Source organism: Podarcis liolepis, assembly GCF_965112155.1.
Source record: "Podarcis liolepis genome assembly, chromosome: 14".
NCBI lineage: Eukaryota > Metazoa > Chordata > Lepidosauria > Squamata > Lacertidae > Podarcis > Podarcis liolepis.
This window is the reverse complement of record NC_139569.1, coordinates 23,762,139-23,776,558: the sequence shown is the minus strand read 5'-3', so window position 1 is coordinate 23,776,558 and position 14,420 is coordinate 23,762,139. Positions and strand designations below refer to the sequence as shown.

The window sequence follows — 14,420 nt, the reverse complement described above, 5'->3', positions numbered from 1 at the left end:
CTTTTTTCTGTACGGTTACATATTTCCACCTAGCAGTTTAGGGCGCCTCTTTAGGTGGACTGTAGTCTTAAAGGAATGTAGGAAGCTGCTTTGTAGTGAGTCAGACTGTTGCTCCATCTAACTCAGAGTTGTATACACTGACTGGCAGTGGCTCTCCAAGGTTTCAGGCAGGAGTCTCTCCCAGCCCTACCTGGAGATGGCATCAGGGATCGAACCTGGGATTTTCTGCACACCAGGCAGATGCTCTGTTGAGAGCCAGTGTGGTGTAGTGGTTAAGAGCGGAAGACTCGTAATCTGGTGAACCGGGTTCGCTTCCCCGCTCCTCCACATGCAGCTGCTGGGTGACCTTGGGCCAGTCACACTTCTTTGAAGTCTCTCAGCCCCACTCACCTCACAGAGTGTTTGTTGTGGGGGAGGAAGGGAAAGGAGAATGTTAGCCGCTTTGAGACTCCTTAGGGTAGTGATAAAGCAGGATATCAAATCCAAACTCTTCTTCTCTTCTTCTTTTGTTTGGCTATGACTTTTCCCCTTAATGCAACAATAAATATTGTTCATATGCCACTGGATCCCTCTCTGTGTGTGCATTTTGCTGCAATCAGTTTGCCTGTAGTATTTGCTGCCTCTCATTTGCCCATCTTCTAGGTTGCAGAAGTGGCAGGACAAGGTCCCCTTCTACCTGTGCAAAAGTGGAGATTTTGCGGGCGCTGCACAGGCACTGTTTATCGTCTACCCCAGAAGCTGCTGTGCGGCCTGCCGCCTTTCCCTGCTCCAATTCGAGGTCTACCTGAAGATGTTCCGATCAGGACAAGCTCCCTTTGGAAACGACATGGAGGGCTCTGTGCTGTGGGGTGCAGCGGGCAAGTATCCTTCGATCTCGTTATTGCTTCTGCTGGCTGTCTATGGAGCATCTCGCTGAGTGTTGTTCATGAAGGGTGGCCAATGTTTTTGAGCCGGTGATCACATTTTAGTATGCTTTTATATATGCTGGAAGCCACCCAGAATGGCTGAGGCAAACCAGTCAGATGGGTGGGGTACTCTTCTTCTTCTTCTTTTGCTTCTTGGGGGCAGGGGAGATAACACAAAATGTCTGACACATCTAAAGAGAGCAGAAAAGTAGACAGGACTACCAAATAGCGCCCCACCAGCCTCTCACCTGCATGACTGGGGGGGAAGCACCTATATCAGCTACTGCCACAATTTCTCTTACAGAAGCTTTTTGCATCCTTCCTCTGCCCAGAAAAGATGGGAGGATGAGGGTCCAGTCCATCTAGTGAAATGTGGGCTTGTTTTAGGGTGGTGGTGGTTTTTCAGTGTAGGAGAGGTTGAGCCAGGGCATACAGCCTTTCGTGTTTTATGGAGATGTGAGTGGGTATTTACCTTTAAAGTAATCTCTAAAGTCTTTAAAAACTATTACTCACCTTTGTTCTGGGTCCTTAAAGGTAAAGGTACCCCTGACCGTTAGGTCCAGTCGCAAACGACTCTGGGGTTGCGGCACTCATCTTGCTCTGAAGGCCGAGGGAGCCAGCGTTTTTCTGCAGGCAGTTTCTGAGTCATGTGGCTAGCGCTTCTGGCGAACCAGAGCAGCGCACAGAAACGCCATTTACCTTCCCACCGGAGTGGTACCTATTTATCTACTTGCACTTTGACGTGCTTTCGAACTGCTAGGTGGGCAGGAGCTGGGACCGAACAACGGGAACTCACCCCGTCTCAGGGATTCGAACTGCCGACCTTCTGATTGGCAAGCCCTAGGCTGTGTTGTTTAGGCCACTCCTTACCTCCTACCAAAGGCTGGGTGGGGGACTTGTGTTGCAAATAAAGAAAAATAAAGATCTGCCTTACTTTCACTGGATCCTGCCTCCATCCATTAAGCTCTGACTAATAATGGACACTGAGTCCCTTGTTGGGGAGTTGGGCTTCAAAAGCCAACCCCAATTCTTTCTATAACTCTGATTCTGTGATCATCTAGTCTAATCCCTGCAATGTAGGGGAGGTAGTGACAAGCATGCTGGCACCAAGTTGGCAGCTGTTGCTTTACAGGGTGTGATTTTTAGCTGTCCCCTCTTTCTAGGCACTCCCGTGAAACTACCTGTTCTGCTCAAACAGATGTTCAAGCTGTTCTACTGCAACGTATCATTGTATACAAGTGTGAGTACCAGTTTTATTAGTTTTGTGGCAGTTAACCTTTCCCCTCCCCAAACGCCTTGGCCCAATATTGAGCCTGTTGGCGAAGGTGGCCTATGGGTCTCTTCTAGAGCCGGGTGATATATTGATAGATCGCCCCAAGCCGGTTTGAAATCCATATCGTGATACTGGTTTCATAATTTTTGACCAGGCAATATATCTCAAATCATTGTTCATGTGCTATGCAAAAATCATAACATGAAACCAGCCAGTGCCTCTACATAGCTCTATCCTTATTTCAGACACTGTGATATATTGGTATATCACGATGTTGAAAGCCAGCTATTGCCCAGCCCTGGCTGCTTCCGCCCTGCTGGTTGTCATCCAGTGGTCCAGAACTTCATGTACATGTGTGCTTCCCTCTCCATCCAGAAGATGGCAGACTCATTTGCAAACAGAAGTGCGTTCCACTTACAATAATAATAATTTATTATTTATACCCCACCCATCTGGCTGGGTTTCCCCAGCCACTGGGCGGCTTCCAACAAAATATTAAAATACAATAGTCTGTCAAACATTAAAAGCTTCCCTAAACAGGGCTGCCTTCAGATGTCCACTTCCACTCTGAAGCCTATCTTCTGCCTCTACAGTGAATGGATGTGGTCTTTTGGATATGATTTACTTTGCAGGGCAGACTGGGGGGGGGGGGGGGTTCGAAAGGGAAGAAAGAAGTCTGGAAGTGGAGAGGTCATCAGGGTTAGCTGCAGCTCCTTTCTCCTAAGGGGACCTGGACCCAGCCTTCTCAACAACCCTGTGTAGTTGAGGTTAGGCTGAGAGAATGGAGAATTGGCCAACCTGTGAATTAGCCCACATAATTTGCCATCCAGCAACCAAGAGGGGAGCAGGGGATGGCCAGTTGCCTACCTCAATTCCTTGGAGGAAGGGGAGGGATTTAAAAGGAGGGTAATAAGGCTCTGGAAAGAGTACAGCAGAGGTGCCTGCATGGTCAATTGGCAGGGAGTTCCCAAGTGTAGGTCCTGCCATGCTAAAAGGTATATTCCTTACAAATAAATAAACTAGCTGTGAAATAAATGCCATTGCTCAACCCTGTGCTCTTCTGTCTTAAAAGAGTGATTACTTTTGAACAACTCTGGGAAATCCTATTTTGATTTCTGGTACCAAATGAGCCCCAATTTGTGTTTTTCAGCCCAAATGCTGGAGTTCTATGATCAAAATCTTTGCCAGTCACCCTGTTGTGGGAGCAGATGGCAGCCTGACAGCCATCACTTTAAAAGAACCATCCCAGGAATTCCAACAGGTAACACCATTGACTTAGGGATATCATTCCTCGATGGGAGGGCATGTATCTTGCTATCATGTTAGAGGTGATGATTCCTGGACTGCCATAAACTCACCAGGTACCTTTAATGACCCACCCTTTCTAGTCCTCAGTACAACTACATCATTCCAATTATTATTATTTTAAATTGATTAGTCACTTTTTTTTACCAAGGTACCAAAAAGTGGTACTTACAATATATAAGCAATCAAACCCATATGCATTAAAACTGACATGAAAGAAAAATCTAAAAGACAATCCTGTTATTAAATGGCCAGAATAAAGCATCCCCATCCACTAAAGGAAGCCATAGAGAAAAGCCTAAGGCCTAGAGAAAAAGAAATGCTTTTGCCTGTAATGATGGTGACAGGTGAGCTTCCCTGGGGAGAGCATTTCACAACTGGGAAACTGCTGCTGAAAAGGCCTGTTCTTGTGTTGCTACCTTCCCTGATAACCTGTTGAGGGGGCACACAGAAGAAGCGTCTCAGATGATGGTTGCAGGGTCCGGGTCACTTTTATGGGGGAAAGATGGTCCTTGAGGTATTGTGGTTCTGAGCCACGTGAGGCTTTATAGGTCAAAACCAGCACTTGGATTTGGATGCGGAATTGAATTAGTAGCCAGATACTTGCATAAAACAGATAATGTCTGGGGAGTGCTTTGAACTTGCTATACAAAGGCTTTAAAAATATATATTATTTATTTAATGTAATGCATATGTTGCTTGATTACAAAGAGAACCTTTAAGCTGTTTACTCAAAAAAAAAAAAATCAACATTAAAATGGTCGATAAAAGGTGAATTTTAAAACGGGTATATTTTTGTAAAATGAAAATAAAATTAAAATCAACAGTTAAGCTAAAAACAGATTAAAACACATGTCAGCTTCTTCATGTCTTGATACACGTGCCTGAGCAAAATATATATATATATATATATATACCCAGTCTGACACGCTTAACAGTGTCAGACTGGATAAATGTATATATGCCAAGACGATCCCTCAAATAAACTTATCCCAAGCTGCTAAGGACCCTATATACTAAAACAGTGGGCCTGAAACTTATGCACAATTTGCTTACATGATTAGGACTTCAGGCGCAGGGCTGAAAAATGAATGAATGTAAGCTGGGGTAAACCTGTCACGTGAAGAATTTTTAAAGCTCTCTGCCTTCTTTACCGGCCTCTGGAAAGGATGCATGAGGCCTCTGGGACGCTCCCGGGGCCCTCGTGTGACCTTCCCAGTAACTAGTAAGCGAGGTGCAGGGAAAGGCCTGCTCTGGACAGGTAGGGGCAGTTGCATTGGGATGGGGCTGGTTCCAGGGCTTTCCTGGCTCCACACATTTTTGCCTTTGCATGTGGACCTTTGACACTCAACCCTCGCATAAGCTGTGGGCCCAGTGTAGAAAGACTTGGAACTTGGCTCAGTAACGAAGCAGTAACCAGTGCCGATCTCTGAGCAGGGGTGTTATACGCGAATGGGGGTCTCACGCCTGTCAGCAATCATGCTGCAGCATTTTGCATTAACTGCGGTTTCTGGCTCAAGTGCAAGAGAATCCCCACCTGGAGTGCATTGCCGTAACCCAGACTTGGAAGTCACCAGTGCCTGAACTAATGTGGTCAAGCTATTCCAGTCCAGGGATGGCTGTAGGTGTGTCACACCAGTTGCAGATGGTAAAAGGCAATTCTAGCCAGCGAGGCTACCCGGGTCTGCAGGAAGAAATCTGGATGTAGAAGCACCTGCAGACTGCATGTCTACTTGTTTGGTAGGAGTACAGCCCCATCCAGGGCAGACAAATTGTCGGACATTATTGCATGTTGAAAGTGCACATGGCTGCTTGTTGCTGCTGTTGTCCTCTGGCACGCAGGAGAGAAAGACTGAGAGCTGCTCTGGGTATCGAGGCTCTTCTTTTGATTATTGCGCTGACTTCACTTGCAGGTGGTCTCTGAAGAGTCACGCTACGTTGTTGAACAACTCACCCAAACCCCCCACTCTAATGTTACCTTCTCAAAACACTTTGGCCAAGATGTAAGTATACACTTGGTATGCTCCTTTTGGGGAGCCCAGATTCTGGAATTCTTTACGCCAAAGGGTGTGAGCCCAACCTTCATGCCTGTCAAATCTACTTTGTTTTGTGCTAAGACCCTAATCTGCCAGCCAGAACCAGCTGTGAAAGGCATATAATTTGAATTAAAGAGCAGGGCATCCCTGAGTCTGGGAATTCTAAACTCTCCGTCCTTCACACAGATGTTCCCTGCTTAGTTCTTTTTACTTCAGCAGCCTCCTTTAGGTGGAGAAAGGTCATTTTGTAGTCAAAAACCCTGGTCAGTCTATTGCAAATCCCCATCCACACCTGGCCCAAGGCAATGTACAAAATGCAATAACAGCAGTTAAACACGACATAGAAAATAATAGCCGATAAATTTTAAAAAGCCATACAAAGTGTAGACACCGCTGGCGGATACTTGTTCATGCTGCTGGGAAAGCTTGTCAGAACAGAAATGTCTTCAATTGTACCTCTCATAGCATGATGGAGATGCTGTTCTACAGAACAGGGGCAGCCATGCTGAAAGCCCTGTTCTGAGTTATTGCAGAGCAGCTTCTAGTTTGGGGAACCACTTATTTAGCTCTTGCTGGGGAAGACTGTGCCTTATAATGAAGTATGCTCTTCCAGGTGGTAGAGAAGGAGAGATACCTCTTCTAAAATGGCAGCTGCAATCTGCAGTTTTTTAAATTGAAAAACAAATTCAATTTTTAAAAAATATGCTGCCCGGTTTAATCAGCAAGCATCTTTTTAATCAAAAGGATTTTGATCGTCTCATCTAGCAAATTCATCCATTCAACAGTTCATCCTTATTTCTGACTGTTTCCTTTCTACCCTTCTATTTGTCTCCTTCCAGTCATCCTTGGAAGCTGGGCTCATTTTTGTGGTCCAGGCAGTTCGGCATATGATCCTGATGGAACACAACTCCCTGTGCTCCTTCCTAGAAATTGTGCTGGCTTTCGGGGTAAGCTTTTTTGTGTGTTCATTATCTTCCATCTTAAGTTATTCTGCATTTTTCTTACTACAGCAGTGTTTCTGTGGGTTTGTATGTGTGTATGGATATATATTTGTGTGTATGTACACACACGTGTACGTATATATATGTAATTCTTCAATTTTACAGCTCAAGAAATCTTCCTTTTCAAATGAAACCGGGGGCGTTCAGCCTCAGTTATGTGCTGTCAAGCTGCTGTGTTGCCCCTCATTTCTCTCTTCTCCCTTTCTGCAGAATAACCTCTGGGCTCTGAAGCTTCTGCTGGAGTCTCTGGCTTATCACGAGAAGGCTGTCCGTAACATCGTTGCCTTGCTTCTTGAAGACCTCTGTTGCCACAAAATAGAAATGTTGGGATTGTAAGTTGGCATTTATTAAGCCTCCTCTGTTTTGTTCTTGGGATCTGTCCTGAAAGGCTGAGCCACATCAAGAGCAGACGTAGATGAGAAATCACTGCATCCCCTCCCCTCTCCTGCCTGCCTGCTTTCTTAGTTCTAGGCCAGCAGCTTTTGAGACTTAAGGCAGACCTCAGCAAGGCCTCGTTGACTGCCCAGGCAGACCCTGTGCTGCTTTTTGATGGCCTCTGGACACCTGTTTATAGAGGATCCAAGCTGATCTGCTTTCTCAAAGCTTACATGGAAATCAGACTGTCTGGTCCTTACTGAGCATCCTTTCAGGCCTTTTTTTGCAGCAAGCTCATATAATATTGAGCATCCTACTGATTGGCCTGTGAGATGTTCATGTGTCTTCCTGTGGATCATTCATTCATGCCAAACATTTTAGTGCATTTCCCTCTTCCTCTCCTTGCCTCTAAAAGTCTGTGAGTATGGAAAGGTGGATTTGCTGAGAACCTTCATCCACTTCTATTACCCAAGGCCAGATTTTTGGTCTGCACTTGATTGCTCACTATTGTGACGGTCAACTTCGGTGTTGTTTTGCTGGGCCAGCAGAAAAAAGTGCTCAAAGCTTCAGGGCATGAAAGGAAATGGTAGATTCATCCCTTCTCATCAGCCATTGCTGACTTATGTGAGCTGCACTTACTGACCACATAGAGGAGTGTTTGTTTATCAAAAGAGTTGGGTCTTTTCTCTCTCTGTCAGCCTTTGCCAACCTGGTGCCCTCCAAGTGTAGAACTCCCATCAGCCCCAGCCAAAATGGTAGCACTGGCTGAGGCTGATGGAAATGGTAGTCCAAAACATGGCTGTGCTGGCTGGGAGCTGTAGTCCCAAACACCTGGAGGGCATGAGTTGGTGAAGGCTGCTCTGTGCCACTCGCTCTACAATGATGTGTGAGCTGGCATGCTCAGGACCTATTGCAAAACCAGCATGCATCACCTGTGGACCTCTGGTACAAGTTGAAAAATGGCTTTGGCTAAGCTGCCAGTTTGGCAGATGCTGCCAGGGACCTTCATTTTCTCTGATTCCTTTCCTTTCCCCTCAGGTGGCAACACTGGGGTGCTCAGTATGTGGGGGAGCTGCTGTGCCTCTTCCTGACGTCCAGGGATAGAAACCTACCATCAGTTGGCATCTCCATCATCAATATTATTGTGGAAAACCTGCCAATGTGAGTGTCACAGTGTATGAGGGTTACAGCTACATTCCTCCCATCCCAGCAACCCAGTTTTCCAAGAGGAAAAATCGGAGTGCCAATTACAAAAGCCCTGAATCAGGAGTGGGGAGCGTTTCTCAACCTGAATGCCACATTCCCCTCCCCTCTGGAGGCTGCATGTCAGTGGTAGGCAGGGCCAGGGCAATGCTTATGCACAGGAATGAATGTAAATGTTTTGTATGGGTGCCTAGGTTCTACACACAAACATACATTATATTCCATATAGGTAGATGTATTGATTATACAGTGGTACCTCGCAAGACAAATGCCTCGGAAGACGAAAAACTCGCAAGACGAAAGAGTTTTTCGTTTTTTGAGTTGCTTCACAAGACAAATTTCTCTATGGGCTTGCTTCGCAAGACGAAAACGTCTTGCAAGTTTGTTTCCTTTTTCTTAAAACCGCTTGAAGAGGTGCAGTTGCGACTTGACCGTGCTTCGCAGGAAAAAAAATTCGCAAGACGACAAAACTCGCAGAACGAATTAATTTTGTCTTGCGAAGCACCACTGTACATGCATAGAAATGTTTTTATTGTTATTAGAGTTTGTAGATGTGGTTTTTAGAGCTTTTGGGGGGCATTTCATCTAATTTTGTACTTTGCTTCAATGGCTTCAGGCTGTGAAGCAGCTTAAATAACTTCATAAAACAAGTAAATAAACAGGAGCCACCATCAGAGTTCAAGAACGCACTCCAGGCAGGCAGAAACACTCCAGGAGGTATGTAGCTGAAGAGGGGGTATGGCTTGGGACGGAGTCCTGCAGGCTAAATAAAGAGGCTTGGAGGGGCTGGCTTTGGCCAAAGGTTCTCCACCCCTGCCCTCAGTAGCTTGGGACCCAGACATGGGATCTCTCCATATATCAGAAGCCGTCCTCGAGGTCCTGCTGTTGGGGTAAGCACCCCGGGCATTGACACAGGACCTGGACTTATCTGTGGTGGCACTTGTGGGCATCTTTGAGACTCCTATGTGTTGTGTTGTTGGTACGCAGCATCTTTGGGTGATGTAAATGGAAAGCTAAAAATGAGAAGGTGGTTTGCTTCAAGAGGAGGGGAACCCGCATCTTACCTCCCCCTTCGCTTTCTTTCAGGTGTCCGTGGGCAAAGCAGGTTAGCAAATTCCTTCAAAAATCAGTAAGTATGTGATTCTTTTTCTGCAGTGGATGCTATCTATCTATCTAATCTATCATCTATCTATCATCTATCTATCTATCATCTATCTATCTATCTATCTATCTATCTATCTAATTTCTATTCTGTTTGTCTAATTTCATCTGAGAATCACAGGGCGGTTCACAATATGAAAACACAAAAATACACAACATAGTATCAAACAAAAACAATAACTCCCCGCCCCTAGTTTAAAAGGCCATAGGTTGTTTAATTAGCCAGAGGCCTCGGAGAAAAGAGGTGCAACGAAGGCACCAGGCGAGTCTCCCTGGGGGATTTGACAAATGGGGAGCCATCACAGAAAAGGCCCATTCTTGTGTTGCCACCCTCCAGACCTCTCATGGAGGAGGCACATGAAAAAGGTTGTCCAGGAATTGGTTGCTCCTCCCACTTGCCTTGGAGGCAGTGCAGTGCAAATGTTAGCCCTGCCGGCTCTTTAAGACTGTTGCAAGAGATGCAGTTGCTGTTAACAGAGAGGGAGCTGGTAGGCAGTAAGAGCAAAAGCAGCAAGAGTGTGGCTTGCATCTAGTTCAAATCTAAAACCAGGAATGGTGAACTGTATTCTTTGGTGGGGGGGGGGACCCACTTTTATTTTTGTGAGACTAGATGTGTGCATTGCCACACAATGAGGTCTCCACCAAGAGCGGTCAAACTGTTGGTAACAGAGGATTTCCCAGTTATGGGTAGTATAACTCAGGGTGGGTTCAAGGACGCTGGTGATGTGGAAGAGGCAGTGAGGAATGAGCAGGCATCCCAAAAGTTCCTCCCAGGAGGCAGATTGGACAGTTCATTTTCCGCATGAGCAGGAGTCAATACACCATTTGTTTTCACAAAATGATGGCATTCCCCACACTCCCTGTGCACTGGCTGCTTATATGCTACCAGTTCAGGTACAAGGCTGTTGTGTTGATATACAAAGGCTCAAACAATCTGAGGTCTAGGATATCCCAAAGGCTGTCCCTGAGATCATCCAGAAGAGTGCTGTTAGTTCTGTGCCATCTTGCAGAATCCCTGCTAGGCTCAAGTAGAAGTCTGGTGTTGAGTGTGGCTGGTCCCATGCTGTGGAAGACCCTTCCAGCGGATATTTAGCAGAGGCCCTCTCTTGTTTTGAATTCCAGGCCTCTCCTGAATACCATTTCATGTCTATGCAGCTGCTTAAATTTCCTTGATTTTTTTGTACTGGTTGTATGGGGTTTTATGGTTTATTGTATACATTGTACACCACCTTGATGCTTCACATGAGTTGGCATATGTAAATACTCTTATAATTAATTAGATTGTTTCTGAAGCACTGGATATTCCCCCGTGGCTCTGTGTTGTGAGGGAACATCAGTTGTGTCAAGAAAACTGTATTCACGTTGGACAGCTTGCCCACTCTGACTTATCTTCTTATCAAGGACCAAAGGGTGTACTTTAAAAACCACTGGCCAGAATGAGCTGCCATTCCCCTCTTATTCCTGTTCTTAAATTCCATTTTTTTAAACTGCCCCCCCCCCTTTTCTCTCCTACACAGACAAAACCATTTGGCTGGGCAGATTATGAAGTTTCCACCTTTATAGCCATTTCACAGTCTTCCTTATGCCTGAGACTCCCTAGGGTCAGCCAGCTTCCCTCTCCTCTGGCTACTTCTGAGCAGCAAAGCTCTGGATGACGTGCACCACTCCGCTCCTCGATCAAGGCACCTTGAAGCTGCATTGCGCAATGCAGTTCTGGAGGAAACGTGTGTTTGGGAATTGTGGATGAATTTCCCTGTGGAGCTCTCCAGGATCAAAAACAGGCAAAAACTGTGGCCCTCCTGATGCTGATGACCTCCAACTCCCATAATCCCTGTCGGTTGCCTGTGCTCGCTGGGACTGATGGGAGCTGGAATCCACCAGCAGCTGGAGGACCACAGGTTTCCCACTCCCGATCTGGAAGGTTTAGAGCAGTGATGGCCAAACTTGGCCCTCCAGCTGTTTTCGGACTACAACTCCCATCATCCCTAGGTAACAGGATCTGTGGTCAGGGCCATCAAGTTTGGCCATCACTGGTTTAGAGAATACAGAGGTTTATTGCTGAGAGGAGAAAGCAACATGAAACTTCTTCCCGCAAGAGTTGTTAGAGACATGTGCTATCTATACCCAGCCTACATGAACTCCTCTCTGTCCACATGTGATGAATCTCAAGAAAGTCTCACCCGTGAAGACCATATGAAGCCGCCCAGTTTGATGCATGAGACCTCTGTCCTGTGTTTGGCGCAGGTAGTCACACAGCACATGCATAGATTTTTGCCATGGTGTGTCCTCTTGCATCTGGGTTTGCCGGGTTAACCCAGAGAACAGCACCTGCCCCCCCCCCACCTTATTTTTGTCAGCCCTTCTCAAGCAAATGAGGGCGAAGGTGTTGCATGATGCCTGTGGTACCAAATGTCAAAGCAGAAGCTGCTTCTCCATGTCACACTTTAACGCCTTTTTCTGCAGTTGTGTTTTGCAAGCCAATGAAGTGCACACAAGAGGAAACGTGCCCTCCCAGCGAATTGCTCTGATTCTGTTGAATTCACTTGGTTTCCTTCTGGTCTTTTCTTTTTGAAAGTAAAACTCAAGTTTTGCCTGTTTAGGAAAGTTGTTTTGCAAACACTGTTCTCTCTTCCCCCTTTATTATTTTTCAAGACTTTCTAGTTATATATTTAAAACCAGGGGTGGGGCTGGGGAATCAGTAAAGTTTCCTGCATTTTTTTTAATGCTTCTGTTGGAGTTTTTTTTGGACATGGAGCAAGCATATTTACACTGTGTAGAACTTTAAGGACATGTCAAACTGTTGTACCTTTGATCCAGAAATGTATATAGTAGAACCACCTGTGTTCTGTCTAATTCAAATGAATTATTATTAAAATAAGGATGTGCCTTTCTTCTTGTTGTCTGGATTTCTGGAAAACAAGCATTTCATGCTTTGATTAGAGCTACCCCCGGTGGGATGCGGGTGGTGCTGTGAGTTGAACCACAGAGCCTAGGGTTTGCCAATCAGGTCAGCGGTTTGAATCCCCGTGATGGCGTGAGCTCCCGTTGCTCGGTCCCTGCTCCTGCCAACCTAGCAGTTCAAAAGCACATCAAAGGGCAAGTAGATAAATAGGTGGGAAGGTAATCGGTTTCTGTGCACTGCTCTGCTTCACCAGAAGCGGCTTAGTCATGCTGGCCACATGACCCGGAAGCTGTACGCTGGCTCCCTCGGCCAATAAAGCGAGATGAGCGCCGCAACCCCAGCATCGTCCGTGACTGGACCTTTAGTTTTACCCCTGGTGGGCTCCTCTGGTGAGCCAAATGTGTCCCCCAAGGCCTCGCTGGTCCTTGGAACTCTCTTGGAACACCCCCTCACAAGCCTTCCCTTACACCCTCCCTGAGTGTTTTTGCCTGGCTGCAATGTGTCCTTAAGCTCTAGTGATGCCTATTGCTTGCCTGGGTGGAGGATGGCTAATGAGTATAAAAAAATAACCTGTTCAAAGGTAAAATTTGCATTCATTGCTCCATCTTTGTTCCTGGAGCGATTGTGGTATGGTGCTAACCTGCTGTCTTCATTCATCTCTTCCATACACCACTATGACTCCTCTTCAAGAACAGACAAGACAAAACAAATGCACTCCTTTTATCCTCCTGCTCATTTTGCCTTCAGAAGTTTATAGGATCCTCTCCAACTGTGGCTAACAATATCACAGGAGCTGGTGTGGTGGAGTGGTCTCTAAATTATGCAACATCAGTTGGCAAATGCTCTTTATTTTCTGCTTGAGTTGGTGGTTTCGGTTTTGCTTGTCCTGGGAAGGAGGCAAAGGCCTGTACAAAGTCCAAACCTTTAGGTTAGGCTGCTGCAGTGTTTTGTACGTGGGGCTGCCTTTGAAGACGTTTCAGAACCAGCAGCATGTGTGAAGCGTGGCAATTAGATTGTTAACTGGCGACAAGAAAGTGTCTAATCCAACTGCGCTGGCTGCCAATTTGTTTCCAGGCCCAGTTCAGAATGCTGGTTTTCACTTTTAAAGTCTTCTGCGGACATTTCACCCTTTGCCACCATGAAATCTTTCCTGGCTCGTTCATTCTCCCTTGTCCTTAGCTCTCCTTGGTGTCTTTAAACAGAGAATTGCTTTCTGAATGTCTTGGGAGAGAAAGAGACTATTAAAGTTGCCTTTTGGCTTGTAAGAACCAGCAGGAGTCTGTGTTTGAAAAGGGCTTTTAGGATTACAGCTGCTATGTTGTTAAAGAAAGTGATGGGAAGGTTAAGCCACAATGGATGGGGACAGCAATTTGATACGATTAATCTCTTCCCACTTTATGGGTTTATGAAGGCATCTCTGTTGCTTTCAGCTGTTTTTTCAGTAGCATCTGAATCAACAAATTGGTCCCACATGAAGCAGCTATCAAGGAGGTTGTGTAGCCAAGCCCCTAAATGAGAGGTCACGTTTTTGTTGTTGCAAATTGTGCCTGATTAGAAAGCCCATCTTCCACTAATTCTTGATGAGCGGGAATTGGTCAGAAAGACACTTAACACATGCTCAGAACCCCCTTCTTGGTTATTATTTTACTAAGTGCCGAGCCTCTGATCACCCTGCTTGCCAACCTCCCTGGAGCTTCTTTCCACCCCATGCAACCACTCTTGAATGTGGGAAGGTACTGTGGAACATCTGAGGGCTCCACATCCTTTATCTCTGTAACATGATGCACCTGAGGAATGGAAGAAGGAGAAGTTTAAAACAGCCATTCCTTGCTTCTTCAATGTTTCTCCCTTCTTGCTATAGTCAGACAATGGCAAAGGTTTGAGTTAAATGGGAGTGGAGAGACATTGAGACGAAAACCGTGGTTTTAAATAGCGGCAGAGGTTTGAGTAAAGCAGGGGTCGAGATACATCCCTTTTTAATGAGTTGTAATAAGGAGAAATAACTTCTTCACCAAACCTTTATTAGGCATTACAAATATAGGCCATCATAAAACATCTGCATATAAAACTTTAAAATATATACAAATAAACAGCCTTGTAAAATATATAATAATGAGAATTCTCCTTGGGATTTCTCCCTGCTAAATAGTGCCATTCATAGAGATACTATTGACAAAAACTTATTAACCTGGAAGTAACTGCAAGGGTGGAACACGGGTGGCGCTGTGGGTTAAACCACAGAGCCTAGGACTTGCCGAT

The 14,420-nt window shown here is 45.7% G+C and overlaps 1 protein-coding gene across 1 annotated transcript in view; it reads left to right on the top strand.

Annotated features, from left to right (window-relative positions):
• Positions 1 to 12,149, top strand: part of LOC310693824 (uncharacterized protein) — a 28,611-nt gene extending 16,462 nt beyond the window's left edge. The window contains exons 12-20 of the mRNA XM_083476201.1: positions 643 to 857; positions 2,069 to 2,145; positions 3,329 to 3,439; positions 5,397 to 5,486; positions 6,359 to 6,466; positions 6,731 to 6,852; positions 7,934 to 8,056; positions 9,185 to 9,227; positions 10,777 to 12,149. Coding sequence (XP_083332327.1) covers positions 643 to 857; positions 2,069 to 2,145; positions 3,329 to 3,439; positions 5,397 to 5,486; positions 6,359 to 6,466; positions 6,731 to 6,852; positions 7,934 to 8,056; positions 9,185 to 9,227; positions 10,777 to 10,914 — 1,027 coding nt within the window. The 3' untranslated portion in view covers positions 10,915 to 12,149. The remainder of the gene's footprint in view (positions 1 to 642; positions 858 to 2,068; positions 2,146 to 3,328; positions 3,440 to 5,396; positions 5,487 to 6,358; positions 6,467 to 6,730; positions 6,853 to 7,933; positions 8,057 to 9,184; positions 9,228 to 10,776) is intronic.
• Positions 12,150 to 14,420: the final 2,271 nt, after the last annotated feature.